Raw genomic sequence first — 27,923 nt, 5'->3', positions numbered from 1 at the left:
TTATCGATCATCATCACAAAGGAGATAGGCCTACTAGGCTGGCTAGCTAGAATCAGTTTTCTTGCCGTTAAAATTACGGACAGTGACACGTTTTTAGTGTATCTACTACTACTATTTTCCAAAAAGCATAGACATGGTGGATAACGAATTTCCAGATACAATCCATACTACTACGACCACAACAACGACAGGGACTACCGACGATGGATATCAAACGCGGCGAAACCAGGGATCTATCTTCGATAACATGGACCGGGCATATCTGCGGTCACGCCCCGGCATTATAAACATCATCGTAATTGTAAGAATCTCATTGGGCCTAGCTTCTACTGTAGTGTACTGACCAAAAAGCTCTTTTCTAATTACTGGTTAATAATACTGTACTGGTTAAGTATTATCCTATTACGTATTAGTAGGGTCCTACTAATTCGTAATTAGATCTGACTAAATTGCTCTCAAATCATTAATAATAATGGGATCAAGATCCATAATGTCATAAATTATTAAATAAATACTGTTTGTTTGTTGTTATTAATAATTCAAGGTTAAAAATAAAAACATTATTTGACAATCCTTTAATAATTTTTTTAAAGAATAAATAAGAGAATGAGAATTAAATCTGAATTCTTACAAAAACCGTAACAATTACACGGCAGGGATCCCACTTCGATGCATAATCTAGGCCTAGAGGCCTAGACTATATTATTACCCAGCAAACACAAAACATTTTTTTTAATCATCCTTCTGTCTACATTTTAAACAAAGTTAAAATGATTGTCTTTTGATCAATCGACGTAGTAGGCCTAGTTTTGTATATAAATTTATATAAAACATATTTTTGTTAATTGCTAAACTGTTCAGAGACAAGTAACATGTATGTTTGTGCTTTTTCCTCCAGATATTAGCATTCTTTTATTGGGTAATTCTGGTAGCAGCAGATTGGTGGGATTTAGGATTCATGGTTACTGTTGGAATATGCTCAATGATACAAACAGGCATCTATTTTGTCGTTTTTCTATTCAGAATCAATGAGAAAATTACATTCATCGCTTGGGAAATGTCTGTAAGTTAATTATGCTTTAAAATTACAATTTTAATCATTTTTGTTCCGAATACCACTTTAAAAGCAAGTATAAAAACTAAAATTTAATGCCTCGATGTAACAATATATCCTTTCATTATTTATTCGGTCTATTTCAATATGTACATAACAAAAAAAAATGAAATTGGGAAGACCAGGGTCAACCTAAGTGAACTTAATCACTGTAGCTGAGCCGGTTGACCCAACCCCAAAGTCAGTTTACACATGTAAAGACACAGAATACAGATAAAGTGAGTCAAAATGAATGTGACCTTTTCTAATGAAGGCTGATGGGCTTACTAGGTAAATGTTCTTTTCATTATATTGTACATACAATGAAGCCAGTGAATTTGTAGTTTTGATGCCACAACATTTTCCCAACATATTTTCCTGTCGTATTCACCATTCAAACTTAGGCTAAGAAACCCTCACTGTACTCTTAAAATTAATAAAAATATTCTATCCAAGTGAATAAAATTTAAGGAAATATTTAATAAATATTTATTAAGTGAAATACTTTCCCATATTTAAGGGAAATACAGTATCTCACTTAAGTGCGATTGGTGACGGGCTGTTATATTTTTAGTAACTTCCAATTTCTCAAGCCTCTTACTCACAGCTACAAATATTGTGTCCAAAGATGCATTAATCGAGAGGGGACACTCTTTTTGACATAACAATAAAAACTATGGTATCTTTTTCTCACCGCAGGAATTTATATTGCACTGTGTGATGACAGGCCTGTACCTTTTGTCAGCTATTCTTACCTCTGTTGAAGCTGGACAATCCAGAGGATATACTGCTCACGGAAAACTTGTATTTTGCACTGTAAGTACTAAATGTATCATATTTTTATTTATATTATATTGTTGAATTCTCTTCAATGGATAAACTATAACTTACGCCCTAAGCCTTAAATGAGACTTAGGAATAGTCATGAGTTACCTGGCATAGACAGGATTGAACCCTGACCGTGCGGTGCACATTTGAGGCTTAAGGAATAGAGTAAAAAGATAGGATTGAACCCTGGATTTGAGATATGAAAGCAAGCATATAAACCACTAAGCTACTGCTCCACTATAAATCTTGTATTGTACCACCAACCCTCTGAAAATGGACTGATCCAAATAATTAGGTTGTCAAAGAATTGCGGTTTATGAAAGAATTAGGAATCCTAAGCGTACAGGGCGTAACTTCTGATTTTGTTTGCAGTGAATGTATTTTGAATGTATATTTTAATATTCTACAGCTCCTTGCCTGGATATTGCTTTTACTGTATGCTGCAAGTTTATATCTGAGCTACCACTCTTGTACAGCATATTGTCAGAGGCGTAGTGGAGGTGGACGTCCAGCCACAACAAAAACTACCACCACAACAAACACCACTGTAATGGTTGTTGAAAGTGCCCACCAGCAACAATACCCTGAGAAGGTGGATCCCTACGGCCCACCACCTGCATACAGTATTTGAATCAGAATTTTGTACTAATTTGACTTCTCTTCTCTTTGTATCAATTGTCTTGTTTCTGTCTCTGTTTTCAATCTATGTACCTCAGTCACCCTGTACATTGGTAAAGCCTACTTTACATTTCATTGTGTTGTGGTATACTTTACTACAGTACTGGCATAAAGAATATCATGTATGCTGTTTGGAGTGCTGTGGGATACAGTACTTTACTGTATGCCGTTAGTACAGAGTGCTGTGGGATACAGTACTTTACTGTATGCCGTTAGTACAGAGTGCTGTGGGATACAGTACTTTACTGTATGCCGTTAGTACAGAGTGCTGTGGGATACAGTACATTACTGTATGCCGTTAGTACAGTGTGCTGTGGGATACAGTACTTTACTGTATGCCGTTAGTACAGAGTGCTGTGGGATACAGTACTTTACTGTATGCCGTTTGTAGAGAGTGCTGTGGGATACAGTACTTTACTGTATGCCGTTTGCACAGAGTGCTGTGGGATACAGTACTTTACTGTATGTCATTTGTACAGAGTGCTGTGGTATACAGTACTTTACTGTATGCCGTTTGGACAGAGTGTTGTTTATTCAACAGGTTGCAATGTTCTTTTATGTACACATTTAATGGGTAAACATTGCACCTGTCAACATATTGTGGAACATTGATTTTAGATAAATGTGCCACCTGAGGCCAATTTACACAGACGAGGGGTAACTGTATTAAAAATATAGAATCTATGTTATTCTTTATGACCATTACACAAAGCACAGAGCCGCCGGGCAGTTTCTGCTGAGGATAGGGTATTGCGCTTGCCGTTACTGCTCATCGTGTAACTTGGCCTTTATGCTTGCCCCAAAAACAAACCTTGCTTAAGCTTACATTTCTTGCATTTTAAATACTGTATATAAATGATATAATGAATATGATACACATGTCTAAAACCAAACTATGTGCTAATATCTAGACCTGTACATGTGTTAGGGGAAGAGTTGTAAGGTCCACATAGCTTAACCAGCTGATACCCACCCCTTTTAATAGCAACCTACAGTACAGTAGAATACGCCTTGATATCTTAAAGGACAACTTTCTCAAGAACCCTATTTTGACGATGTATTAGGGATGTATGATATTTCTGCGCGCGCTCGTACAGCCGTAAATTACTGTGACATCAAGTGTGCTTGGCAAAATCTACCTCATGAGATAGGTACCCGTCATTTCAATTGCTAATTTTACCTGCATTAGGCTTAAATTTGCCAAAATGTTATTAGGCTGTTATTTTGAAAAAACACTTCAATATCCAGATAGGCAAAAGAAACAACAACAAAATTTAACATTTATATTTTTAAGATTTATTTTAAAAAGTGTGTTTACAAGTAATTTTCGTGCACGGCGATATCATAAATCTCGAAATTGTTCTGAATTCATATGTACATCCCTAATATGTTGTCAAAATATGGTTCTCTGTAAGGTTGTCCTTTAATATGTAGTGTAGGTTACAGACTGCGATTCGGCTTAATATTTGTAAAAGAAAAACATTTTGGCACACGTGGCGTGTCATAAATATACTTGAGATGGAATCTACACTGTAGTTCTAGTAAAAAGAAAAAATAACTAAACCTGTGGAAGATCTGCTAATATGTTGTATCATGCATAAACCATAATGGCCATTTAGATGCTTTAACACTTTTTATGAATAACGGATCAAATTATCTAAATTTGTATACAAAAAAAACATACTTTTTATTATTATTAGTTCATTAATTACACTATAAAAGAAAGAGGTCTGTTTTTTCCGATATACAGTACTAGTATATTATAGTATTGTTAGATTAGTAAAGGGTTACTTCTATTTTTGTTTAACTTATATTTTTTTAAATCTCCATTTTCTACCAGAATGTTATGTATTTATTGGTTTTATATAAACTTTTCAAATGAATAGGGTGAAGGAAAACATTTACTGGTTTACCTTTTATCAAAAACATTATATTTGTCAATACGCACATGTTAACACGCTTAATAATACCTCATGATATGAAATGATTTTCAAAAAAAGTTGGTTAAAATTTAAACTTGTACATGAACTTTACATAGGTAGTATATATATATTCAGAAGTAAATAAGCAAAAATTGAAATATTTATTCATCACTCTATATATGTACTTGCCACCCAATAGTTCTTTTAGAAAATGCATGTGTTTTATTGGACTAGTAGAGATCAGTATAGACAGGTAAAATAAGTTTTATTCTATATGTTATAACATACTTGTATCTTATGTTTGTGGTACACCATGTAGGTTTTCCGGAAGGGATGGTTTGTAGCAAATCAACCGAAATGTTGAGACAATCTCTTCCTGTTTGGAAAACCTGCATCGTGTACCGCAAACCTAGCATTACTAGAACTTATAAATATAATATGTAGTTTTGTACTGTAGTAGTTGGTTATTTTATATAACAGTAAAATACTGTGTACATGTATTACATTTTAAATAATACAATGTATTTAAATATTGGCATATTGTTGAATAAACTCTGTAGAGACAACAGTGTCTTTGTTCTGTTGTGTATTTCATTCTATTAAATAATGAAGATGTGTTTTGGAGATGTGTAGCTATTTCAGGCAATAGCTATTTTTACACAGTCATTTATTATTAATATAAAATATAAACAAAAAATGTTACAATTTGTATCCAGAGAGGTTCCTTGATAATTGGCAAGTAATAATAATATATATTAGAGGAAACCTTAACTGACTCTTGCACCAAATACACCTATTAAATCTAATCAACTATTGGTATCTTTTTTATTGTACTATAAAATATTAAAAATCAGAAAGATAAATACCTGGACACAGCATAATGGCAGCGCAATAAAATTAATATTTTATAATAATTATTCTAAATTAATTAGTAATGAATTCCAGCTAAACACATATTAAAAGTTATAGCGCCACCTAATCGGACAATGGAATTTCGCGTACCTGGGGATCTTTGACTTCTGTGTGGGAAAATAATATTGTTTACCTTGCAAGTTTTTTTGACAATAGTAATTACTACTAATTTGTTTGGTGATACGTACGGTTTGTGAGCATAAAACAATAATCAAGATGGATAACCAATTTCCCGATACAATTCAAACAACTACTACGACTTCGACTTATCACACCACTGCAAACTCAAACAGTAGCGGTGGGCGTATCGCTGTTGACCAAGCATACCTACGCTCAATTCCATCAGTTCTTCGCATCCTCGAAATCGTAAGTGTGGATGTTGGGCCTAGCTGGCTAGTATAGTAAAGTCCTACCTTATTAGTTCATGGAGGTATATGTATGTGTAAATATACGATATAAACATTATTCTGTTATATTTGCTTTAGTGTAATATAATATAATATAAACACCTGAGTCTTTATTTTTTTCATTTAGTAGTTTTAGTAGTTTGCCGAGATGGCCTCAATAATTATTTTTATCCAACACGGATGAGGCTATATTGGCACGGTTTTCAGTATATGTGTGGCATTTATTGTTTTTTTAGTGGTGCATTCATTTACTATTTTAATTCCAATTCCGTGACTAATTAATAATAATAATTATATTATAATCAATATTAATAATTAATAAATAACTATATTCCTGATCTTGGTAATGTTTTTTAAATTTATTAATACATGCATACGAGTCTACTATAGAGTGTGAATTGTGAAATTGTATTGGAGGATAAATGGTGCGTAAAAGTCATTATTTTTTTATCACTACTCTCAGTCTCGAGGGAAAATTTTATATTGGATTATTTGCCATCCATAACGAAAAATTGGAATATTACAGTAAGTGATACAGGGAAGTGGCACACAATGGAGTATGACTCATCGTAGTATACAATTAACACTGTGTACTCAGTGTCAGTGGGCAATTTTCTCTGTATCACAACATCAAACCTCCACACTGAAAATATATAATCAACTGTACTGCTTCCATAATCATTGTCGAGAGGCAGCACTTCATTTTGCAAAAAGCTTAACATTCAATAGTATCATTCATTATCACCATTGAATGTCACTTTCAGCATGGAGTAAAGAATAACTCCATGCTTTCAGTAATTAACCAATCAAATGGCAAGTGGAATTAAATGATAATTTCGTCTGGACTGATGATTTCACAAGTAATTTAGTAATTTAAAAACATGCAGAATATCTGCATGTTTTTAAATTACTTGTGAAAGGTACAATTATCACAAGCCACACCTAATCAACTGATGGAATTCCGCTTACCTGAATCTGTGTGGGAAAATATTGTTTACCTTGCAAGTTTTTTTTTGACAATAGCAACTACTACTACTAATTTGTTTGTTGATACATATGTTTTGAGAGCATAAAACAATAATCAAGAATAATTTTCCAATACAATCCAATTAAACAACAACACCAGGAAGAGTGAAATTAGTCCCTGGTGTGCACACCAGGGAAGAGTGAATTTAGTCCCTAGTGTGCACACCAGGGAAGAGTGAATTTAGTCCCTAGTGTGCACACCAGGGAAGAGTGAATTTAGACCCTAGTGTGCACACCAGGGAAGAGTGAATTTAGTCCCTAGTGTGCACACCAGAGAAGAGTGAAATTAGTCCCTGGTGTGCACATAGAACAATTTCTGACTGATGATTTTAAAGTACATTTCTGCGAATTGTTTTTTGTTTTATTTAGGTATTGAGTTTTCTCTACTGGGTGATCCTTTGTGCTGTTAGCAGCCACAAGCTTGGTTTTATGATATTTGTCGGACTGACTGCGATGATAACTGCTATTATGTACTTTGTAATCTTTCTACTTCAGCTCAACAAGAAAGTCCCTTTCATTGCTTGGGAATTATCGGTAAGCTGGTTACATACCAGTACATACACAGTATTTTGTACTTCTTGTGAAATAGAGGGTTCTGGGGAGGTGATCTGGTCGCCTCTCCCTCGGAGTAAAGCTCTGTCTACACTATCAAAGTTTATGTGACAAAAAGATTTGATGTGGCCATATATGGAGATGATGATGTCATATCGCTACCTTATTTATATGGTACTTTTTTTTTTGTCAAACCAGTTTAATAGTGTGGACAGAGATTTAGATGTTCCACTCAAGGAAAGATGGGTCATTCAAATCAACAAAACATTTAATAAACCTAGTATAAATGTAATAAAAATGTCTATTTCTTTTAAAGAGTTTTAGGAAGGATTTTCAAGATATTTTATAAGCAAACTAACTAAACTGATGTTATACTTTTTTTCTTTTCAATATAGGAACTGATTTCTAACTTTGTGTTTGCTTGCCTTTTCTTCATTGCCGCTATTATTACCTCAGTGAGGGCGCAATATTATAGCAACACCACAGAGCATGGAAAACTTGTCTTTTGCACTGTAAGTATGAAAATTTGGCCCAGAGCTTTAAAGAAGTTAGACTCACAATTTGATCAAATTTAGGGTAGTCTATTGTTAAAATTTGTTTAAGTTAAATTGCATGCATGAGTAAATAGCACATTCTATGTGAAAAACTAATTCTAGGAACCCAACAAATCAAATTTGTTAATTGCAAGTGTTTAATCAATTATATATGATTTTCTTTTATAGTTGTTGGCATGGGTTTTGACTTTGCTCTTTGCTACTAGCTGTTTTTTCAGTTTTCGTTTGTTCTTAGCTGTACGTGACCGTCAATCAGCATCAAGAACCACTACCGCTACAACCACAACTGTAACCGCTGTTCCTGATTATGAACGTAGTAAGGAGCCAGAGAAGCATGATGTGGGGGTGGGGGAAGGAGGTGGAGTCGATCAAGGTACAGGAACAGACCTCGCATATTAAGGATATGACCCCCTAAAGTTTCCTTACGTTTGCGATACCCTCGGAGGGATGTACATGCCCGTAACACTATGATCATTATTGGTAAGTTTTATAGGGGGAAATAGTGAACGTTGATGAGTTGGGTATACATTGTAAACAAAGAGGATCTTTCTATGTTTTGTATGCAGTAACGTTAAAAAGTATGTAAAAACAACAATATACAAAAGAGAATATTAACCTACCAGAGTGGAAAGGCTAGGCCTAACCTAGTACGCAATAGTGGGCACAAGGAGTACAATCTAATTTCTCATACACTGAGGCCCCCAAAGCGATTTGTGAAACTGCTCTCTTATAAGATAGGAAAGTGCCCCCCCCCCCCCCCCCCCACCAACTGTGTATTTATGTCACTATACCCACTCAATCAACTGTTTGCAATTCCCCTCTATTTATATTGGAGGTGTCTTGTGGAATCTTGAAAACTTTAATAACTTTTATAGAGTTTCAGATAAATGAAGTCTTCAATTAGTGGACTACAGTAGTATTATCTTTTATAAATGTTTGCATTGAAATAGTTATTCACATAGATATTGGTGCTCTAAAAGTTTTGTAGGCTTGTGTTGCACTTTTATACACATCTAGTGCGTATTGGTGTTTTGATGGTGCTTACAGAGATGGGCACTGATAATTAAATGTATCACGTGTGCTTTGTATATTTTGTGTAGAATTAGCCCATAGGTATTATCAAGTTTCATAAAATTATATTAGAAATAATAATTATGAAAAATTATAGGTTTTTTTATATTAATAGTATCATTTAATAATTGTTAATAATAAATATTAAAAATACAATTACCGTAATATTATAATTTATTACAGTATTATAATAATGATATTATTATATGTATATATTAGCACCATCCCTTCACAGATAAAAGGTTAGGTTCAAATCAATTAGGGTTTTTGTTATTTCAAGTGTGTGCTATATTTTGTGTGCATTAGCCTATTTAATATTATAGAATTTCTTCCATAACATTTATAATATTCCTAATCCTAATATTCAAGTTTGTGTATTCCATGTAATGTAAATTATATAAAATTAATATTAATATAAATATGAAATTCCTAAAGGTTGTGAAAGATATCTTTTATACCATTTGTTTACAGGAAAATTTGTTTACAAGCTAATAACATTGGCAATATCAAAGTGTTGTTTTATAGAATAGACAACAATGTATCTATTTTTATTGGTTTTAAAATCTAAATCTATTATATACAGTATTTTCACAGGGGTCTCCCAAAGGAGGGATTCTCCAAAGGAGGGGTTCCTCAAATAAGGGGTTCCCCAAAGGAGGGGGTTCCCCCAAAGGAGGGGTTTTAACTGACAGTATTAGTAATTACAAATTTAAGATTTTCACAAAAGTGATTTTATCATGTGACTCACCTGTAAACAAGAAATTATTGCAAATGAATATTATATAATTAGTAAACACAAATTTTGAAATTTATTTTATTTATTTATATTTTAGTTTAAACTAGTTTTGAGAGGCTTGTTAGGATAAATAAAAATTGAGAGATCGAGGTGATAAAGAATTTGACTTTGTGTGTACAAAGTCCGAATTCGTCAAAATGATACATCATACCATTTGTATGTGCTGACTTTTAGCATTGGTCCCATGTGCAATAAAATAGGGAGCTTTTGATTTTACAAAGACCTAGTCCTAGGACATATGGATGTACTATGTGCATATGTTGAGTTTGACCATTTTTGTCAAGGCCAATTTAAGACTTCTGGGTGTTGGTATTCATGAACAAATGTAAATTGATTTTACAGAGCTCAATGACGTGAAGTCTTGGGTTGAAAGTTGTCGCATATCGAAAGCCGCTAATGGTCATTATGACGAGTACTCTTAGTTAGACATAGTAGAGTCCCATTTACTTGTCACCTTTGACTACGTGGCAATTTTACCATAACAAATTTGCAATATAGTGTAGAAAAAGCTTTTTTATTATAGCATTTCTGCTTCACTTTTAATGTTGATTATTTTATATTTTAAAAGGAGTATGGTATGTAGTGCATATTTTATCTGTTTGTGAATTTTTAAGCTATTGTATTTTTTATCTTGGCTTCTACTTAGTAAAAATTTAAAACATTTGCTGACTGCAAAAAAGGCTTTCTACTTCCATATTAACAAAACTGGTAACTTAAATTTATATTAAAAAACAGGGTAAATTGTGTATGCATGGTTTCTTTATACCGTAGATATATTATATAATATTAATGATTATACAATAGTAAATTACTACAGAAATTAACCTATTATTAACCAGTGGTGTAACGGCTACGATCGCTCACTGGTTAAACCCAGGGCGTGCCCCAGAGTAGTCTAATGCAACTACCCAGTGTTAAGGGCCTCTTGGGAGTGCTAAACCAGTGGCCTCTTCTGGGTTCTGCCTATTGTGGTATTTAAAGACATAGGATCAGCTTTTGTAAGGAAATGCCGTCAAATATATTACTATTAGTGTTCTGAAAGAGATCCTTAAAGTTTCATTTGATTGTGCCTTCCGCCTGCTGGTGCTAAACTTTCCTCCTTATAACGACAATTTGTTTTGGCAGATTGAAAAAGCACATACTTAAAAACAGGAAAGCTAGAACAATGTTATTGTTAAATATTTAAGTTTTTATATGAGCACATTCCTTAGTAATGTTTTTTTTACACAGAATATTTAGTTTTAAAAGCATAATTTTGTTTAAATATTTTTATGTTACAGTTTATAGATTATACTATTTTTCAGGGATTTTATATTATTCACATTTTGTAATGTATAACAATGCTAGAAATCGCACAATAAAAATTTAAAAAAACACAAAATTGTTTGATTTTTTTTATTTTGTATCTTTAATAATAGCTTTTACACTTTATTATAATTTAATTTCTGGTACAGTAAAATACATAATTGTTGAATGTTGTTATTAGTGTTAAAACAGGTGTTTTGATTGGAGAATAATTGAATTTAATCATACTCTGAACCAATCGTAATACTCAACTCATCCTGTACAATTAGTGTCTTGTGAAACCAGTAGTTGGTATCCAAAACGACTGAAAAAAAAGTACAAATACAAGTTTAATCAACACAATTGGTGTTATGCCAGTGTAAGTAATTTGCTAACTTTGTTTATAAATGATTGTTGTGTTAATTTTGGAGAAAGAGCAGTTAACTGTTCAGGCCTATTGCTTGCTCCTGATGATATGCCAAATAAATATTATTATTATTATTTATTAATTAAAAATTAAACAAGCTATGATTTCCCGAAAATGCTGCTATGGAAAAAAACTAAACCAGTTGCATTATCATGAGAACACTTTAAGTCAAGATTGTTAAGCAGTACTTAAGTGAAAACCTAAAGTAATGGAATGCTAAAGGTACTGTTTGTTATTACACAATCAAAAAACCTACTAAAACACAGGAAATATTAATGCAGTCATCAACAATACAAGTGCATCAGGTCAAAGATTAAATGGATTCATATCTGTTTTCGATCAAGCATATAGGTTTAAGTTTAAATAACTTTTTTTTCTCCTGAATACAGATTATTTATTTCACAATGACTATTTTTATTGAATAATGGCAGAAACCACAACCTGTAGTGCATTCTTTGTTATCATAATTTACCATAAAATGAAAATTTTTTTAAGTTCAACCATTCACTTACTTATTTCTCCTGGATGCACTGTAATTTGCAACTGGCTGGGGCACTGAAAATAACACTCTGGAGCCGGCTCAAGCGTCCACAGTTTGTGACCTTTAACCTGAGCCTGCCACGAAGGATTTTCAACTGAATCGATCTGTTCAAAGAAATAAAACAATGTTAGATACAGATTTTACGTGAGAAAAACACGCTTTTCTGCTTAATGTTACCACTTGGCTTTTAGGGTTTTTACTTACATGTAAGTGGGCGCCATAGTTTGGAGTACCCATAAATATCCAATCAGTTTTACTTGACTCTGAATTCTGTGGCAAGAAGTATGGCCGTTTGTAATGTTTTCTCAATATGTTTGTAGCATATGAGTCACAGTTGCTCCTATTGTAAAAATATAAAACTCATATTAAAAACTATTTATGTAAAGGAAAAAAAGACTGGCAAAATGTACAAACAACTTGCTAAGGTTCTTTAAAATATATATAATTTAACTGCAATACAAATTCTAGCCTCTTACATAGAAGTGGGCGAAACAAGATAATGCAAGAGGTGGAAGTCGCCCGGAGCCCCACTCAATTTCGCAAATTGTAATGCAAAAGATTACGCTCAACTATTTTTAGGCCCTGGGCAGCCCATATTTCAAAATCCTCAATCTGCCACTGATCCAGGCTCAGTTCCCTTTAAAACTCACCATCCAATATACCAAGGTTCCTTCGCTCTTTCTTTAGTCATGTTCAATGCTTCTCCCAAGCAAGCAAACTCAGTCTTGTATGGAAAAAACTGACAATCTGTTTCATAGTTTTCAAGAGCTGGACTGTCTTCAGAATAAACGCTCTTAAAAAAATCAAAACTGAAATGATCTCCAGCTGTCCAGCCTGCCATCCCATCTGATATGACGACTGGTCGTGAAGTGTACGCATATATTTTTGTGAAGTCTTCAATGGTTAGGTTGGAAACGCGGTCGATTTGTGTTACATTCTGGCACATGTTGCAATCTACTGCTGGTCGGAACATATCCTGTACGATCTCTGGGAAATTAACAATACAGAGTTCTTCTTCCATGTCAACATCAATGATATTGTCAAATATCCATTCCGTCATCTTCTTGTGGTATTCTTCAATTATTGGGTAACCCGTCGGTGTTGTAAAAACAACAGCAACTTCGAATGTAGCAAGAGCGATCAATACTGCGAAACTTGAAATAAGTGTTTTCGAAAGAGCTGGTCTTAGTTTAGACTTCTTTGCTGGTATTTTAACCCGGTTGATCCTTTGGACAATCTGGAAACAAGCAAGCTCGTTTCCAGAAATTCCAGAATCTTCTGCTTCGGCACAAATCTCTTTAAATTGTGCTTTTAGTTCTTCTTTTAAGTTCTCCATATTTAAAATATCTGTGAAAAGAAAAAAAATTTGACAATTAGCTCTCCATAAACTTGTTGCATGCTGCTATCACAAATGGATACGTTTAATGCATGATTTGAAATGACTTGCGCAATTGAATCTTCTTTATTGTATCAAACAAAACAAAAAAAACAATTTAATACAAAAGGTAGCCAAGGTATAGCCGAAGCTAATCAAGCTTGGTACCTTTTATCTTAACTAACTTAAGCTACGAAATTAACAAATAAATAACAGAACTTAAAAGAAAATAAAATTCAAGGATTCTCTTGTGAAATGTAGACATGGAGTTAAAGTGAGGGAGGCCAGTTCATTTAGACAGTCTCACTGTCAAGTCAGAGTTTTTACATAATAAAATATTAATTTATGTTATAAAATGTAGGCCTAGTTAGGCCATGGAGTAAATTCTTTACTCCATGGTTAGGTCTACTAGCTAGTACTAGTACTACAGTACATATGCAGCAGCTGTTGTCATAAATTAAATATGGGAATCGTCTTTTTTTTTTTTGTCCGTCACGTTGTTCTAATTAAATTAACGCTTATTACAGTTGACTAAAGAAACTCTGTAATTAATGCTGTTATTTCTAAGTCAATTATTTACACGATTTCATGTGTTTTCAATCATTTTGTTTAATTGTAAACCTACCTTCCCTACCCGTTTGTTTTTATTTGTGCAAATGCCGGACACCGGAAGTATAATGGTACTGCACTGCACTTCAAAAAGAGAGGGCGCACACAATGCAGGATTCCTGCAATGCAAGGCATCAATTAGACAGTGACTTATACAGGTAGTATTACAATCGCAGGATTAAAATAATGTTTAAACTCTTATAAAATAACCAATAATAATGATACAATTATTAATAATAATATCAATCTAATATCTATCTTCTACTTTTTTGAAGTACTATAAAACACCCTATCCACCACCTGTAAATACCCAACTATTATACCCTACACCTGTTGTAAAATAGAATAGTCTTGAATTTACATATCGCAAGTATAAAGTAAAACATTTTGAAATGTATTCATTTAATTCGTGGAGTCAGACGTTAAATAACCTAATACAGTAGCCACTTTAACTAACAAAAACGGAAACTAATAACAAAGCAATGAGCATCCATTAATTCCTCCATGATCCATTTCAGGATGATTTTCTTACCTCTATCATTCTACCTCCAAGCTTGGAATCGTCCATTTTAAATGCCATGTGTGGTGGATGTAGTAATACATGAAAGAATCCACCTGACGGTCCGGTTGTGGCGTAACAAATCTGTCGCGGTAATTGAACACATTTTGAAGCTAAGCACGTACCATTTTTTTTAATCCGAAGCCTAAGGTAAGATGGACATGAGGTCTAATTGATATACATTTGTTCCGTTGTTTGTTGTATAATAACCTAATTTAATGTTGTTGTTTTAAGCATTCACAATGAACTAAGTAATCTAGTTTGCCTAGACTTACACGAAAATAAAATTCTTTAAGCCAATCGGATCAATATAGATAGCTGCTGTGTTGCTTGCCGGTTTAATTCTTCGCGGTGTAAACGTGCTCAACGCCCTGTGGTTAGTTTCAGTTATTAAGTCGTGTAAATAGTAAAGGCCTAGGCTTTTACAATTTGTGACTATTTTTAATTTATGTGAATTTTATTGCATTGTGTGTATACATCATCAGACTTAACTGTGTTTCTTAAAATTAAAATTTATTTACATACAAAAAAGTGAGACTGTCTTTTCATTTTAAATATTTCAATTCATACATTGGCTATTGATATTCAAATATTTTGATAATTTGACAGAATAATGTTTTTTATATTTTCTTGCCAATTTTAGGATAATCATATTACCTGGTAGGTGGCATGATGGAGGGATTTGATGACCTGTTACAACAGGCAGAACAACTGACGGCAGGCGTCGACAGTGGAAGTGATCTACCTAGGGTAGAACGTAACATACATCAAATAGTTGAAGCAGGTCAAAGGTTATGGTCGAAAACTGCCCAAACTGGACAACCAGACACTGCTAATGTCAAAGCGTAAGTTTATTTAAAATGGCCATCATATTCATAATTATTTTAAATTTTAACATCTTATTTCTAAAAGAAAAAAAGTATTCAATTTTGAACTTTGAATTGTAATAAGACCAAAATAGCATTACTATATACAGTACATTAACATTTTCACTCCCTTACAGGTCTATACTACTTGGAACCAAAGGTCTTGATGTACCGAAGGTCTCTCAGCGTCTTGAGACCCTTAGCGCCACTAGAACCCTAGAACCACTTGAGCCTATTGCTGACACAGATATTCAGGTAGATTGAATTATTGTATATCTGCTCTGTTTTACAGTACAATCTCATCTTTCTTTGAGTCCAGTATGCTAATGAAATTAGCATTCGGACGGTAGATAGGTAATGAGATTTATCCAGATTTTTTATTATATTTTAGAGTTTTTTAAGAAATGAAAGAGAAAATGCTCTTTTAGCAGTTATTGAAGAAACAAAAAGGAATGTAAGTTGACCTATTACTATTTTATTTTCTCTGTTCCCCTTGAATGTCATTTTGCCAGACAATTATCTAATTATTAATCTATTTTTAATTACGAATGTGCGTAGCATCTTACAGAAAACACAAAATCTATCAAGTACAAGTCTTGGTATGTTTATTTTTAGACATTCCGTCAAGCCGAAAAGCATTTCTGGGACAGTATGCAGAGTGAATGGGAATCTGAAAAACAAAGACTTCTGAATGCTCTGATTGGATCTGGACAAGATCTTTTAGACTATGCACCTGAACGTGATTCAGCAGTGGGTGACTCGATTGTGATGTCCAGTCGTAGTGGTATGGATCATGTGCAGATGGCTTATAGTAGACAGGTTTGTGGACAAATCTTTACAAGGGTCTTTGTTACTACAGTATTTAACAATCCATTTCGTAAAACCAGATTTTCCAGCAAAAAGAAATCACGCTACCCTTTCCACTCGAAAAGCCGTTTTCATGTTCATCTCGGGTCTGCTGAGCTTTTCGATTCACATGAGTGCTCATAAATTAAATTACCAATTTTCCTGAAGTGATTAAACTCAGGGAACTAGAATTCGTCGAAGGACGGATTTGGAAGATGGAAACATGAATATGCATGCGGCGTAGAAGCTGACGCTTTTGATTCATGAGAACAAATTCGTCTAGTGGAAAATTAACTTATGGATGTCTGACTTACAGAGAGATTACTGTACAAAAATTTCTCCGATATTCCAAAAAAATAGAGGGCGCTATAATACCACATACCCAATAGTCTTTTTTTGGAAGATAAACACATGATCTTTAATAAAATGGATATTTTCTTTATTGAATATTCATTGTTTATATAAGACAATGATTCCAATTAATGGTTGTGTTTTAATTGTTTTTAGATGTATTTGTTTAATGAACGTGTGGTGCAACGTGGTTTACCACCTGATCTTCTTGAACTTTGTACCAGTGTCGCCCAACAACTCGATGATAAAGTATGTTAATTATTATTATTATTTGAAAAGGTTATAAAATCATTATTCTATGAATAGTAAAATAACCACTAGCCATCAGCGCAAGCTCGGTGGTCTGGAGGTATGAACGCCAGGCTAGTGATCTGGAGGTCGTGGGTTCGAGTCCCACCCGAGAACTACTTGCAAATTTTTTTCTATTCTCAAATGTACTTAGTATAAAGTACAAATTACGTCAGAGTAGGGCAAAACATCTAATTAATAGTAAAATAATTATTGAAAATTCTTACCTTATGTGGATTTTAACCCAGTTGTAACTAGACGAGCAAGCAGACATAGAGCTTAACAGGAATCAATATCCTATACTTAACAGTAATAATACTGTTGATTGCATTTTGTTCATGGTTGCCAACAGCCTGTGAGAATGAGAATGTGTTTGTTAAGTTACTGATCACGATTGAAAATTAAACTTGCTACTAAAATATTTAATATGATTTCCACAGTACATCCTGGATATTTGGGATATGGTACGACATATGACCTCTGTACCATTAGTGTCGACCTCAACTGTACCAGAGAATCGTACCTCACCAGATGTTCAAACTGCGTTTGTAAACCAAGCCCTAAGATACCTGGAGAAGAATTACTGTCAGTATTTGTTGGGGTACATATCTGAATCTCAGCACCAAGCTAGGCTAGGAGGTATACCTGGTATTTACCCCCTTGTGCAGGCATTTTTACGCATCAAAGTACCACAGGGAATGCCAGGCCTAGAGGTATGTTTATTGACAACATTTTCAATTTGAATATTCACTTTGGTGGTGCTGTACTAACATATTGTGACATGTTTTGAAATAGATTTTGTTAAACAAAATTTTTCAATAGTATGGAACAGAAATTCTGCCCACATATGGACATTTGGAAATAGAAAGGACTACAAAATAATAATTTGTATTTTAAAATGTCAATGTAGGATGCCGAAGTTGATGGGTTACCGCTATGGCCAATGGTGTACTACTGTATGAGATGCGGTGACTTAGAGGGTGCTTTACAAGCTTTTAATAGGGCATCGTAAGTGCGTTGTATTTAAATTTTTGTCTATAGCCTTATCTAGACTCTAAAAACAAAAGTGTGATGTGCCCAAATATGGTAGGGATATGACATCACATTTGTTGTTGCATAAGGTTTGATAGTGTAGGCAGAGCTTTATATAATAATAATAAGAAAAAAAAAATACACATTAAGAGACAATTCATACTGTACTATAGTGTATATAGTATTACCAGCAACTGCCAACATTATAATTTGCCTGGAATGTTGAAGCCAGGATATCATACTATTCTAGCCTAGAGCTCTGTCTACACTATAAAACTAGTTTGACAAAAAAGGTGTGCTGTGCCCAAATATGGTAGTGATATGACATCATGTCTATATATGGGCACATCACATTTGATAGTGTAGATAGAGCTTATGAAAGGTTCAAATGCATTTTGATAATAAGACATATTTGTTTGTTGTTTTTCATTAGGCAAGATGTTGGAGAAATAAGAGACTTCCTTCAAGAGTATATGCACAGTGATCAAAATAGGTAAGATTTTATACTGAACCAAAGACCCTGTGAATTATAGGACAGGTATGTAAAAAACAAAGCTACAGTGCCATTTATTCACACTGAAAACTACAACAATATCTTTTGTTAGGTTGTCACCAGCCAGTGAAACGAAAATTAAGTTACAATATAGACGAGCTGTACGCCACAGTCCTGACCCATATAAAAGGTATGTATGTAGTATACATTTATATTACATAACCTATATAAATCCGTGGATATGATTGGTTGAAACTGCATCACATGACTACCGCTGCGAGGATCGTAAATCGTATATAGCGCATCGGGAAATATATATTCCCTCGGGGATGTCAAATCTTATATTTAACCTCTAAGCAGTCAATATCTGTATAATAATTGAGATTAATGAACTTGCACGTTCACTTCCGTCATAGCTAAAACATTTTCTGCAATTCTAAGAGTTGGTTGCTTATCTCAATATTGGTATTAGACCTTGTTCAATGATGATGTCATTCTTTCTCAAGAAAAAGAGTACCTACTCTTTGCATGACCCAAGAAAGGTCATGTGCGACCATCTTGGCCTGAGAGCATGCCTAATAATTTTACTATGCTTTCTCAAAACTGATCCTTTTGGATGGTGTTCATTTTGAAATAGTATTTTGAACAACTGTAATTGTGGTTTTTTTGTTGTTGTTGGTTGGTTTAGAATTGTTTTCTGTATCCTTGGTAACTGCGATCCCTCTGATAGTCACTCTGAAGTAGCCGATAAAACAGACGACTACCTTTGGCTTAAACTCAGTCAGGTGTGTCTAGATCGTGACCTCGGTGCGACCCCTGATCAGACATCGCTTGCTGACCTTCAACGACAATTATATCAAGATTACGGGGAAGTTCATTTCAACGCACAACAGAATCCGATGTTGTATTTCAAAGTGCTGTTTATGTCTGCTCAGTTTGAACCTGCGATTGAGTTCTTGTGGAGGATGGAGACATTGAGTTCACACGCTGTACACATTGCTATTGTGCTGTACGAAATGGGTTTGCTCAATGTTCCTACAAGTATTGCTGCTCAAATGTGTAAGTACGGTATAACATTTATTTATTACCAAAATATCTGTCCAATGATGATAACCATCCTTGCGCACGTAGTATGACCAAAAGGTCATGTGATTGACAAACATGGCTCCCATTGGATAGTCTAGTTGACTGTACAAATGGGCTGAGGACATTGATGTAGTAAAAAGTAAATACAGTATAAAAAACTTACAAATCAGTGTTAAAGATGTTGATTTTTCTATCTAGTAACAAAAGTGTCGACTGATGATGAACCATTAAGACGGTTAAATTATGCCAGGCTAGTTAGCTTGTATGCTGCTAAATTTCAAACCACTGATCCAAGAGAAGCATTGCAGTATTTTTACCTTCTTAGGTAAGTTGCATAATTTTCAGTACTATATCTATCTCATTATCATTCACTACCATATTATAATAATAATAATAGTTCATTCTTATGTAGCACATTATAAGCAAGCTCTCAATGCGCTGTACATAAATCAAGATAGATGAGAAGGGGCAATAATTTAAATTAATGAAAAACTTGTTTAAAAAGAAAGGCTTTTAAAAGAGTAATATGATATGACAAAACCTACAATTTTCTTCCAAATATTAATTGTAAATTTTGCATACATTTTTACAGAAAACTGACAGATTCAAAAGGAGAAAATCTATTTGCCAAATGCATCAGTGAATTAGTGACCGAAACGAGGGAGTTTGAAATGCTTCTTGGGCAAGTTAAAGAAGATGGATCACGCCAGCCTGGAGCAATCGACAAATTCCAAGATAACACACAAAGAATCATCGAAACGGTAGCCAAAGATACGGAAAACAAAGGATTATTTGAAGATGCTGTAAAGTTGTATGACTTGGCAGAAAACTCTGAGAAAGTTTTAGAGTTGATGAATAAATTATTAAGTCCATTGGTAGCTAGCCCATCTACAATGCATTCGAACAGGGACAGACTCCATAATCTGGCCATAAGTATTGCACAAAGGTAAGGCATTGGTTTTTATATTTATAACTGAAAAATATGGTAGTGATATGCCCAAATATAGTAGTGATGTGCCCATATATGGACATGATGATGTCATATCACATTTTTTTGTTGCCAGTAGGACTACTGAGGACACCCGTGTGTACTAGGAACAATTGTGCACATGGGGTACTACAGTATTATGTGTAGGCAGCCCTACTAGTGATACTATTGTGAATAGTGATAGTATGGAAAGTATTATGCATATGTTTTAATTTACAGGTACACGAAGCAGTGTTTGTCTGGCACTAGAACCACAACCGACACATTCTACCTGCTTCTTGATCTATTTACCTTCTTTGATATCTACTATGCAAAAGATATAGACAGAGCATTGACTGTGAGTTGGAATTCTGTTGTACTCTCTACATTTTGGAGCTAAAACTAGTTAAGTTAAAGGTAGCCATAACAGACCATTGTCTCTCTTGTCCAATGATGATAACCATCCTTGCGCACGTAGTATGACCAAACGGTCATGTGAATGACAACAATGGCTCCCATTGGACGGTCAAGTTGACTATCTAATGGGCTGAGGACAGAGAAATTACATAAATAAACTTATTTTTTAAATATTTATTGCTTTATTTATCAGTGTTTCTTAAATTTTAATCTTAATTTATAGACAATTGAGAAATTAAAACTTGTAGCTTTGACGCCAGAAAGTGTAGATGACAGAGTTGCAGAATTCAAACAATATAAAGATGAAATAAGACGAAGCATGCCAGATGTACTCATAGCTACCATGAATATACTGTACACAAAGTACAAGACAAACCGAAATAAGCCATCATATAGTCCTCGCTCTATGACGCCACAGAGAGGAATGGACGTGGGAAAAGATTCTGTAAGTACAGTATTAATTAAACATGCATTGTTTAAAAATTTGCTTCATATTCTAAAATCGAGCGAGTGGCCGAGACAGCGTAATTACTTGCTCCAGGGTTCTGGTGGTAGAACGAGTCCTCGGATAAGGACTAGAAAAATGTAGAACCATCTTACTAGTAAATCACAGCCACTGATCAACTGGGCCCTCTAGGAGATCAGTCTTTGACCAGTAACAAACAAATGTTTTATGTGTATTTTTTTTTTAATTTGCTGCCTATGCTAAAACCAACTTTCAAATATTTTATTTTATGTATTTTCACAGTACTTGGAGTATTTACGTCGCCAGGCTAAGTCTCTGATTACATTTGCGGGGATGTTGCCATACAGAATGCCAGGTGATATCAATGCAAGATTAGTCCAGCTAGAAGTACTCATGAACTGATGATGCATGCAATTTATGTGTACCAGTGCACATAATGTGGTGATGTCATTGTAAATTAGCTTAGCTGTATAAAGACAAGGTGGTCATGAAATAAAGGTGTAAAATACATAATTGATCATGTATATTATTTACAATACCTTAAAACCTTTCTTTAGATAAAAAATATAATTGTTTTTACATGGTACCCAGCCATTATGCATCAACTTGCATATTCATTTTTGTAAAAACAAATTACTGTTAATGTACATAATGCGATTGGAATTTGCTCTAAAGAAGCTTTTTCAATAAAATCTAAATAATAAAACCTGGTGTGGTGTATTTCTAGCTATTACATAATCTATAATAAAATACTTTTAATGACAAAACAATTATTTATTTCAACAACTTCAAGGTAAAAATTCAGGAATAGTCTAACACTACACATTTATTTACATAATTAAACAACTTTAAATTTAAAGAATTTGGAAAAGTTACTACATATACAGTCAATAGAATGTATTGCAACAACATAAGTTAATTCTGAAATGGCTACATTATCAGCCACACACCTGTAGTGGAACACTACAAAACAGGTTCTCCTAAACACCAAGCCCTACCAGTATATAGGAAATAGAATATATTTAGAGTAAAAAAAATCATGCTTTTTTTTTTGTTTCAATAATTCAATCAACATTGTATTTCCTCCTGTCGTAATCAATGCAATATTAGTTGACTGATAATTTTTTATACAGTATTACAATCAAAAGTAGAACTTTATTGATAGTACAGTACACTTTGTTCGGTAGGGCTTGGTATTTAGGAGGAGGACCCCCCCCCCCCCCAAAAAAAAAACCCCATCTTGTACAGTTATTCATGTGCATGTTATCTGCAGACTTATTCATGCAAGAAAATAAGGTACTGTACGTTTACCAAAATCGGATGTAATACACTGTATATACCCTGATCTTAATTGCTGATAATGTATTGATAAAACTGTTTTTGTAGCATAAACAATATACTTAAATATTAAAGTTAAAAGTTCAATTTGATGTTGGCTCTGGAAACTTGCATGGTGTGACCATTATTCCTGATGTCAGATCTATTCCAGTCCCTTCTTGTTCCTGTAATTGAAACAAAACAATAATTTTTTATTTATGCTTTATGTTTCAGTGAGACCTCGTCTGTGATGTGCCCAAATATGGTAGTGATATGACATCATCATGTCCATATGGGCTCATCACATTTTTTTGTCACATAAACTTTGATAGTGTAGACAGAGCTTAAAAACAAAATCGACTTACTGCTTTGTAATCTAAAAACATTTCTTTAAATGATACAAAATCACTGAACGTTAGAAGCATTTCAAATATCTCGCCTTCCAACTGTTTTTTCTTCGATCTCTTTCTATAAAACGGGAAAAAAATATTTAAGCAATATGGATATAAATAATACATTTTATGTATTCTATTATTATAATATATAAATTTTATTTACTTACGAGACTGGTTTATACAGCACAACTCGTTCAACATTTTAGAAGTGTCTCTTTTTCTACATACCCTGATATTAATTCTACTGTAGCACACAATAAATGTTTGTTTGTTTTCATTTACTACACACCTCTTTTTGTTATATGTAGTATTAGAAACTTACTGTAATTGTTGTGCAAAGTCTTCCATGGAAAAGTCTGGTATTCTTGAGGTTAGTTCATTTTCAATATGTTTGTTCAGCAAGGTGACCTAGTAAAACAAATGGAGTTTACTAAATTTTCAAGGAAAGTGGCTATCAGTACAGTCAACAAACCATATTTCTATATCCCTTTGTCTATTGACAAGATTGCTCTTTAATTCAGACAACTGTATCAATAGAAAATACTACATTACATTTACAGTTGACTGTCTATTTTATGAAAATTTTAAAAGTGATACATTGAAAGTTACTTAAAACATTTATAATATTTTCAAAGATCTGGTTTTTATTCGGAAAATCAAATTTAAACTTGCATAATTATTAAATATTTCTGTGTAGATTAGCTTGTTTTCTTCAGTGTCTTCAAATTCTTTGTAATGTTTTTCCATAAAATCTCGTTGAAGTAATTGAAATGTATCATCTAAAATATAAAAAAAGTATATACATAACGTCTACAGTGTTACCGTCGGCCAGTTAAGTAGCCTTTATATTATGGAGTTGTAATCGCCAGTTAGATAACCTCAGACATTATGCACATGTCAATTGTATGACACTTTATGCAACCCTGAGAGACCCCCAAGATCCATCAATTTATTACATAAGGACAATCATATGGTTCCATTGTCCCAGACTTACCCATTATGATATCCTCTATATGTCCAATGGTTATATCAAACTTTGTGTCTGCAATACTGGATCTGTTAATAAAAAAAAATTAAATTCATTTTTAAATATATTTTTAAAAATATCTTTTTCTACTTTTTTTAGTTATCTCATGGAGTAACCCCATGGTTTTCTCTAATAAAATCGTTATCACACATTTTTAGTACTTACACAGACTTGGCAAGGTCTTCTTCTTGGAAGTCCATATATTCTGCATCTTCTCCTAAAATCAATTAATTTATTTAATCAATATGTCCAACGATAGATATGAATGATAAAAAAGAATTATAAAAAGAATGAATAATTTATAATTTAATAGATAGAATATAGACTAGTATACACACACGCGTCAAAAACTGCTTTTAATTGCAAAAACATTGAATTGTTTATTTAATTAATTCCGTTTTCTTAGTTTAGTGACCATACTAGGCCTACATACAAACACAGGGCCTACATACAAACACAGGGCTTACATTTTTCAATCATATCATTATCGTTTTATCTGTCAATAAAATAATATAGGCTGTTAATTTTAGATTTACTCAACTTTCTAGACAGGCCTACATATGCAAATTTAGGCCATTGTTGGCGAGATCTCCCGGCCGTCCGGAGAGACTCTGCTCCGCTGTTTTTACTTGCCTGGATTTAAAATACAGAAAAGTAAACGTGGGCCTAGCCTAACTGAGTAAATTAACCTCTTTTTGCTTATTAATTAGCACAAATTCTACATTTATCTTAAATATATAGAATCATTATTATATAATGTACAATAAAACACTCTAAATATTACCTGATGGTCCAGGAAAACAGTTTTCTAACTGAGGTTTCTGCTCGAGACGATTATTGTATGCCATCGCTAAGGTTAGTCGCTTATGTCCAGACGTCAACTAAGTTTTGTTGTTTCAAACCGAAAAATTGCCAGAAAATTATAAATAACCATCCCAATTATGTTTCAATTTTTTTACGTGGTTTTTGGTTTCTAACATGCTTTTTTGTTGTCAAAGTAGTTTGACAAAGCTTTAAATTTTAGTACAGTACTGTACAATATTATACATAATATTCTACTGACAATTTATATTTTTTATGCACTACTTAAATAGGAAGTTTTAAAAATGTTTTTTTATTCAACATACTGTATATTAAATATTTTGCATTAATATAAATATTAAATATTATAATGTTTTAGTTTGTCTTACAGTTTTACAAAGTTGTCATCACCTCTTAACAAAATCTTAATACTGATGATTCAATATATTTATTTAAATATCTTCCTCATGATTTGTCGGCATACTGCCTCAGGTATCCATTTATTTTATACCAAACATGCCATACTAAATGTTTATCTTTGTTTTCAGGTCTTGTCTTTTTTATTAAAGAATTCATAAATATGGCTGGCAGTTGATTGTCCAACAATTTTCGTTAAATCCTTAAAAAAGAAATTATTAGAATTATTTATTTATAATAATAATAATAATAATTATAACACTGAGCATTTATAAAGTGCTTTTAAAATGCTCACAGACTATGCCTCACAGTCTCACAGTGCTATAAGAACAAAAATATATTGGAACAAAGAGACTTAAATTGCACCAAGCTCTGTCTACACTATCAAACTAGTTTGACAAAAAAAGTGTGATGTGGCCATATATGGTAGTAATATGCTTAAATATGGTAGTGATATATGACATCATATCATCATGTCAATATATGGGCACATCAAATGTTGTTGTCACAGAATTTGATAGTGTAGACAGAGCTTTAGATTACATTACTGATATGAATGCACTGTACCTTTATAGATGCCTTTGATATCGCTTCAATGCTTCCAAACTCAACGAGTAACGCTTTAGCTTTAACAGCTCCCAGCCGAGGTACTAGCTTCATAGTAGACAACACTGAAATGTCTATCGGTTGTGACTTTCTTTTTATACGAAATGGGTTTGAAAATGGTTTGTTTTCTTCTAATACCTACAAAGATATCACAATAATGTTTGGTTATTAGCTTGAATTATGCAACTCTACTGTATTCAGGAAAATACATAGCTGGTTTTAAGCTTGGTTTCACACATGTGAACTGTAGCTTGGGATTAGTCAAATTGCATTGGACCTTGTAAAACTATTTTATTTATTCCAATTTGATTTACAAGAGCAGCTCTAACAGCGTTACTACAGCAGTACAGCTGACTTGAAGAGGCCCTCTGTGCTGATGAGAATGATGTAATGTATTTCTGTTATACTGTATATATATACTGTACCATTTCTATAAGTAGGCTGGCTGCTTGAATCGGTGTTGAAATGAAGAGTATAACTAGTCCTAGCTCAAGAACAACAAATTTCTGCAGATTTAGGCAATACTGTTTACTCATTTCTGTTTTTTCTGCCAACACAACACCTTTCATTGAGGTCACCTAAAAAAAGAGTATATATCTTTATTAGAAACGTTTGGCCTTTGACCCGTTTGCAATATAACTGGGCATCATGTAACAAACGTTTTGATCTCAACTTTAATGGAATTGACCAGTATCACGGTACCATGCATTCTAATTGATACAATTATAACTAACTATGATGCTGTAACAGTCTATACTATCAAAATGTCCATATTTGGTAATGATACCTTCCTGAGTTTGACGATCCTTTTCTTGTAACTGGTGCCAGCCACCATGTCTTGTTCTGAGACGTAAATGATGGCTGTGTCATGAGATGGATGGAAATCAACAATGTCCAATTGACTGTCAAAAACTACTTTTGCTTTGCCTGTGGGAAAAAAAATGTTTGTATGATTTAATTTATCAAAGATGACTGGATGGAAGAAGAGATTTTTCTTTCAATACATAGTTATTTCATGTAATAATCTATTTTACTATACATGTACAAAAAATGTTTGTCATCATATCACCTGAAAAATACTTTACTAAATCCGAACCTCTCCATTTTATGTTGACAGCGATCGCTCCTGGTGGTACACGCCCCCTATCATGAGTCGGTGTACTGGGAACTAATGATGTTGATTGGTTATGACTCATATTGATGGAAATGTTTACAATATAATTATAAACAAGTTTACAACTAAAACCTGCAGCATTTTTAAAAACTTCATGCTAAAATCAAATATAAAAAATAATATTAATAACAAATATTTATTGTTATGTAATTGCTATTTATTCCAAGATATTCAAATTTCAATAGGCCTACTTGGAACAATTAGAACAGAGTAGACTACCTAGCCTACCTACACTATCTTTACATATTCCCGCCTAGGCGCGCCTGTACAATCTCTCTCTCTCTCCCCCTATCTATAGGCTTAGCCTACTACATGTGGGACCCTAGGCTATGTTAGGTTACTAATACTAGCTAGGCCTATACTAGCCTAGCTAGCTAGTATAGTAGTACTAGTAGTAGTACTAGTAAGTTTAATTTTGAAGTAAAGTACATCAACAGCCTAGCTTCTATATCTAGGTAGGAAGTAGGAGGACATAGAACCTGTCAGTTACTTTGCTCTGTTGTTACACATATAATAATGTTTAAGTTTTAAAATAATATTTACCGATTTCCAAATTCACATTGACTTGTTGTATGTATTGCATTGCATGCGATTGTGCGATTGAGGACGGTTTCAAAAAGGGGATTTCCCGCTGTAATCTTATTTGCATAAGTAAAATGATGTTTCATATTACAATTGTAAATTAAATGTGATGTGATATGAAAATATCAATTTTGTTAAAAAATAATAAAAAAATTGAC

At 33.4% G+C, this 27,923-nt stretch overlaps 5 protein-coding genes across 9 annotated transcripts; 2 read left to right on the top strand and 3 right to left on the bottom strand.

Annotated features, from left to right (window-relative positions):
* Positions 1 to 9: 9 nt before the first annotated feature.
* Positions 10 to 9,131, top strand: LOC140056313 (MARVEL domain-containing protein 1-like). Of its 2 annotated transcripts, XM_072101645.1 has the most exons (7): positions 10 to 301; positions 899 to 1,063; positions 1,793 to 1,909; positions 2,331 to 5,799; positions 7,236 to 7,400; positions 7,814 to 7,930; positions 8,141 to 9,131. In XM_072101645.1, exons 4-7 carry the CDS (start codon positions 5,650 to 5,652, stop codon positions 8,369 to 8,371), a joined length of 663 nt encoding a protein of 220 aa, XP_071957746.1. In that variant the 5' UTR covers positions 10 to 301; positions 899 to 1,063; positions 1,793 to 1,909; positions 2,331 to 5,649; the 3' UTR covers positions 8,372 to 9,131. The 2 variants fall into 2 exon arrangements, with proteins under 2 accessions (XP_071957746.1, XP_071957745.1); XM_072101644.1 differs by lacking the exons at positions 7,236 to 7,400; positions 7,814 to 7,930; positions 8,141 to 9,131 and having other exon boundaries at positions 2,331 to 5,087.
* Positions 9,132 to 11,233: 2,102 nt separating this feature from the next.
* Positions 11,234 to 14,161, bottom strand: LOC140056680 (uncharacterized). Its single transcript, XM_072102133.1, has 5 exons — positions 14,092 to 14,161; positions 12,742 to 13,438; positions 12,296 to 12,431; positions 12,063 to 12,195; positions 11,234 to 11,448 (listed from the first exon to the last, which is right to left on the bottom strand). Exons 2-5 carry the CDS (start codon positions 13,425 to 13,427, stop codon positions 11,363 to 11,365), a joined length of 1,041 nt encoding a protein of 346 aa, XP_071958234.1. The 5' UTR covers positions 13,428 to 13,438; positions 14,092 to 14,161; the 3' UTR covers positions 11,234 to 11,362.
* Positions 14,162 to 14,651: 490 nt separating this feature from the next.
* LOC140056330 (nuclear pore complex protein Nup93-like) lies at positions 14,652 to 22,568 on the top strand. Of its 2 annotated transcripts, none has more exons than XM_072101671.1 (16): positions 14,652 to 14,784; positions 15,278 to 15,479; positions 15,638 to 15,755; positions 15,892 to 15,954; positions 16,116 to 16,319; positions 16,854 to 16,946; positions 17,426 to 17,698; positions 17,896 to 17,993; positions 18,451 to 18,510; positions 18,623 to 18,700; positions 19,199 to 19,569; positions 19,795 to 19,921; positions 20,189 to 20,542; positions 20,804 to 20,921; positions 21,204 to 21,425; positions 21,729 to 22,568. In XM_072101671.1, exons 2-16 carry the CDS (start codon positions 15,304 to 15,306, stop codon positions 21,846 to 21,848), a joined length of 2,475 nt encoding a protein of 824 aa, XP_071957772.1. In that variant the 5' UTR covers positions 14,652 to 14,784; positions 15,278 to 15,303; the 3' UTR covers positions 21,849 to 22,568. The 2 variants fall into 2 exon arrangements, with proteins under 2 accessions (XP_071957772.1, XP_071957773.1); XM_072101672.1 differs by lacking the exon at positions 14,652 to 14,784 and adding an exon at positions 14,968 to 15,010.
* A 177-nt stretch (positions 22,569 to 22,745) lies between these two features.
* On the bottom strand, positions 22,746 to 25,157 carry LOC140056333 (ADP-ribosylation factor-like protein 2-binding protein). Its single transcript, XM_072101676.1, has 7 exons — positions 24,970 to 25,157; positions 24,351 to 24,402; positions 24,153 to 24,214; positions 23,831 to 23,937; positions 23,481 to 23,566; positions 23,129 to 23,231; positions 22,746 to 22,948 (listed from the first exon to the last, which is right to left on the bottom strand). Exons 1-7 carry the CDS (start codon positions 25,031 to 25,033, stop codon positions 22,868 to 22,870), a joined length of 555 nt encoding a protein of 184 aa, XP_071957777.1. The 5' UTR covers positions 25,034 to 25,157; the 3' UTR covers positions 22,746 to 22,867.
* Positions 25,158 to 25,230: 73 nt separating this feature from the next.
* LOC140056331 (Fanconi anemia core complex-associated protein 24-like) lies at positions 25,231 to 27,773 on the bottom strand. Of its 3 annotated transcripts, none has more exons than XM_072101673.1 (6): positions 27,727 to 27,773; positions 27,079 to 27,280; positions 26,797 to 26,936; positions 26,435 to 26,587; positions 25,971 to 26,147; positions 25,231 to 25,605 (listed from the first exon to the last, which is right to left on the bottom strand). In XM_072101673.1, exons 2-6 carry the CDS (start codon positions 27,203 to 27,205, stop codon positions 25,531 to 25,533), a joined length of 672 nt encoding a protein of 223 aa, XP_071957774.1. In that variant the 5' UTR covers positions 27,206 to 27,280; positions 27,727 to 27,773; the 3' UTR covers positions 25,231 to 25,530. The 3 variants fall into 3 exon arrangements, with proteins under 3 accessions (XP_071957774.1, XP_071957775.1, XP_071957776.1); XM_072101674.1 differs by lacking the exon at positions 27,727 to 27,773 and adding an exon at positions 27,663 to 27,702; XM_072101675.1 differs by lacking the exon at positions 27,727 to 27,773 and adding an exon at positions 27,674 to 27,702.
* Positions 27,774 to 27,923: the final 150 nt, after the last annotated feature.

The sequence above is a fragment of the Antedon mediterranea genome, chromosome 8 (assembly GCF_964355755.1).
Source record: "Antedon mediterranea chromosome 8, ecAntMedi1.1, whole genome shotgun sequence".
NCBI classification, from domain to species: Eukaryota; Metazoa; Echinodermata; class Crinoidea; order Comatulida; family Antedonidae; genus Antedon; species Antedon mediterranea.
The sequence above is the reverse complement of the archived record's forward strand: the minus strand, read 5'-3'. Positions and strand labels throughout refer to the sequence as shown.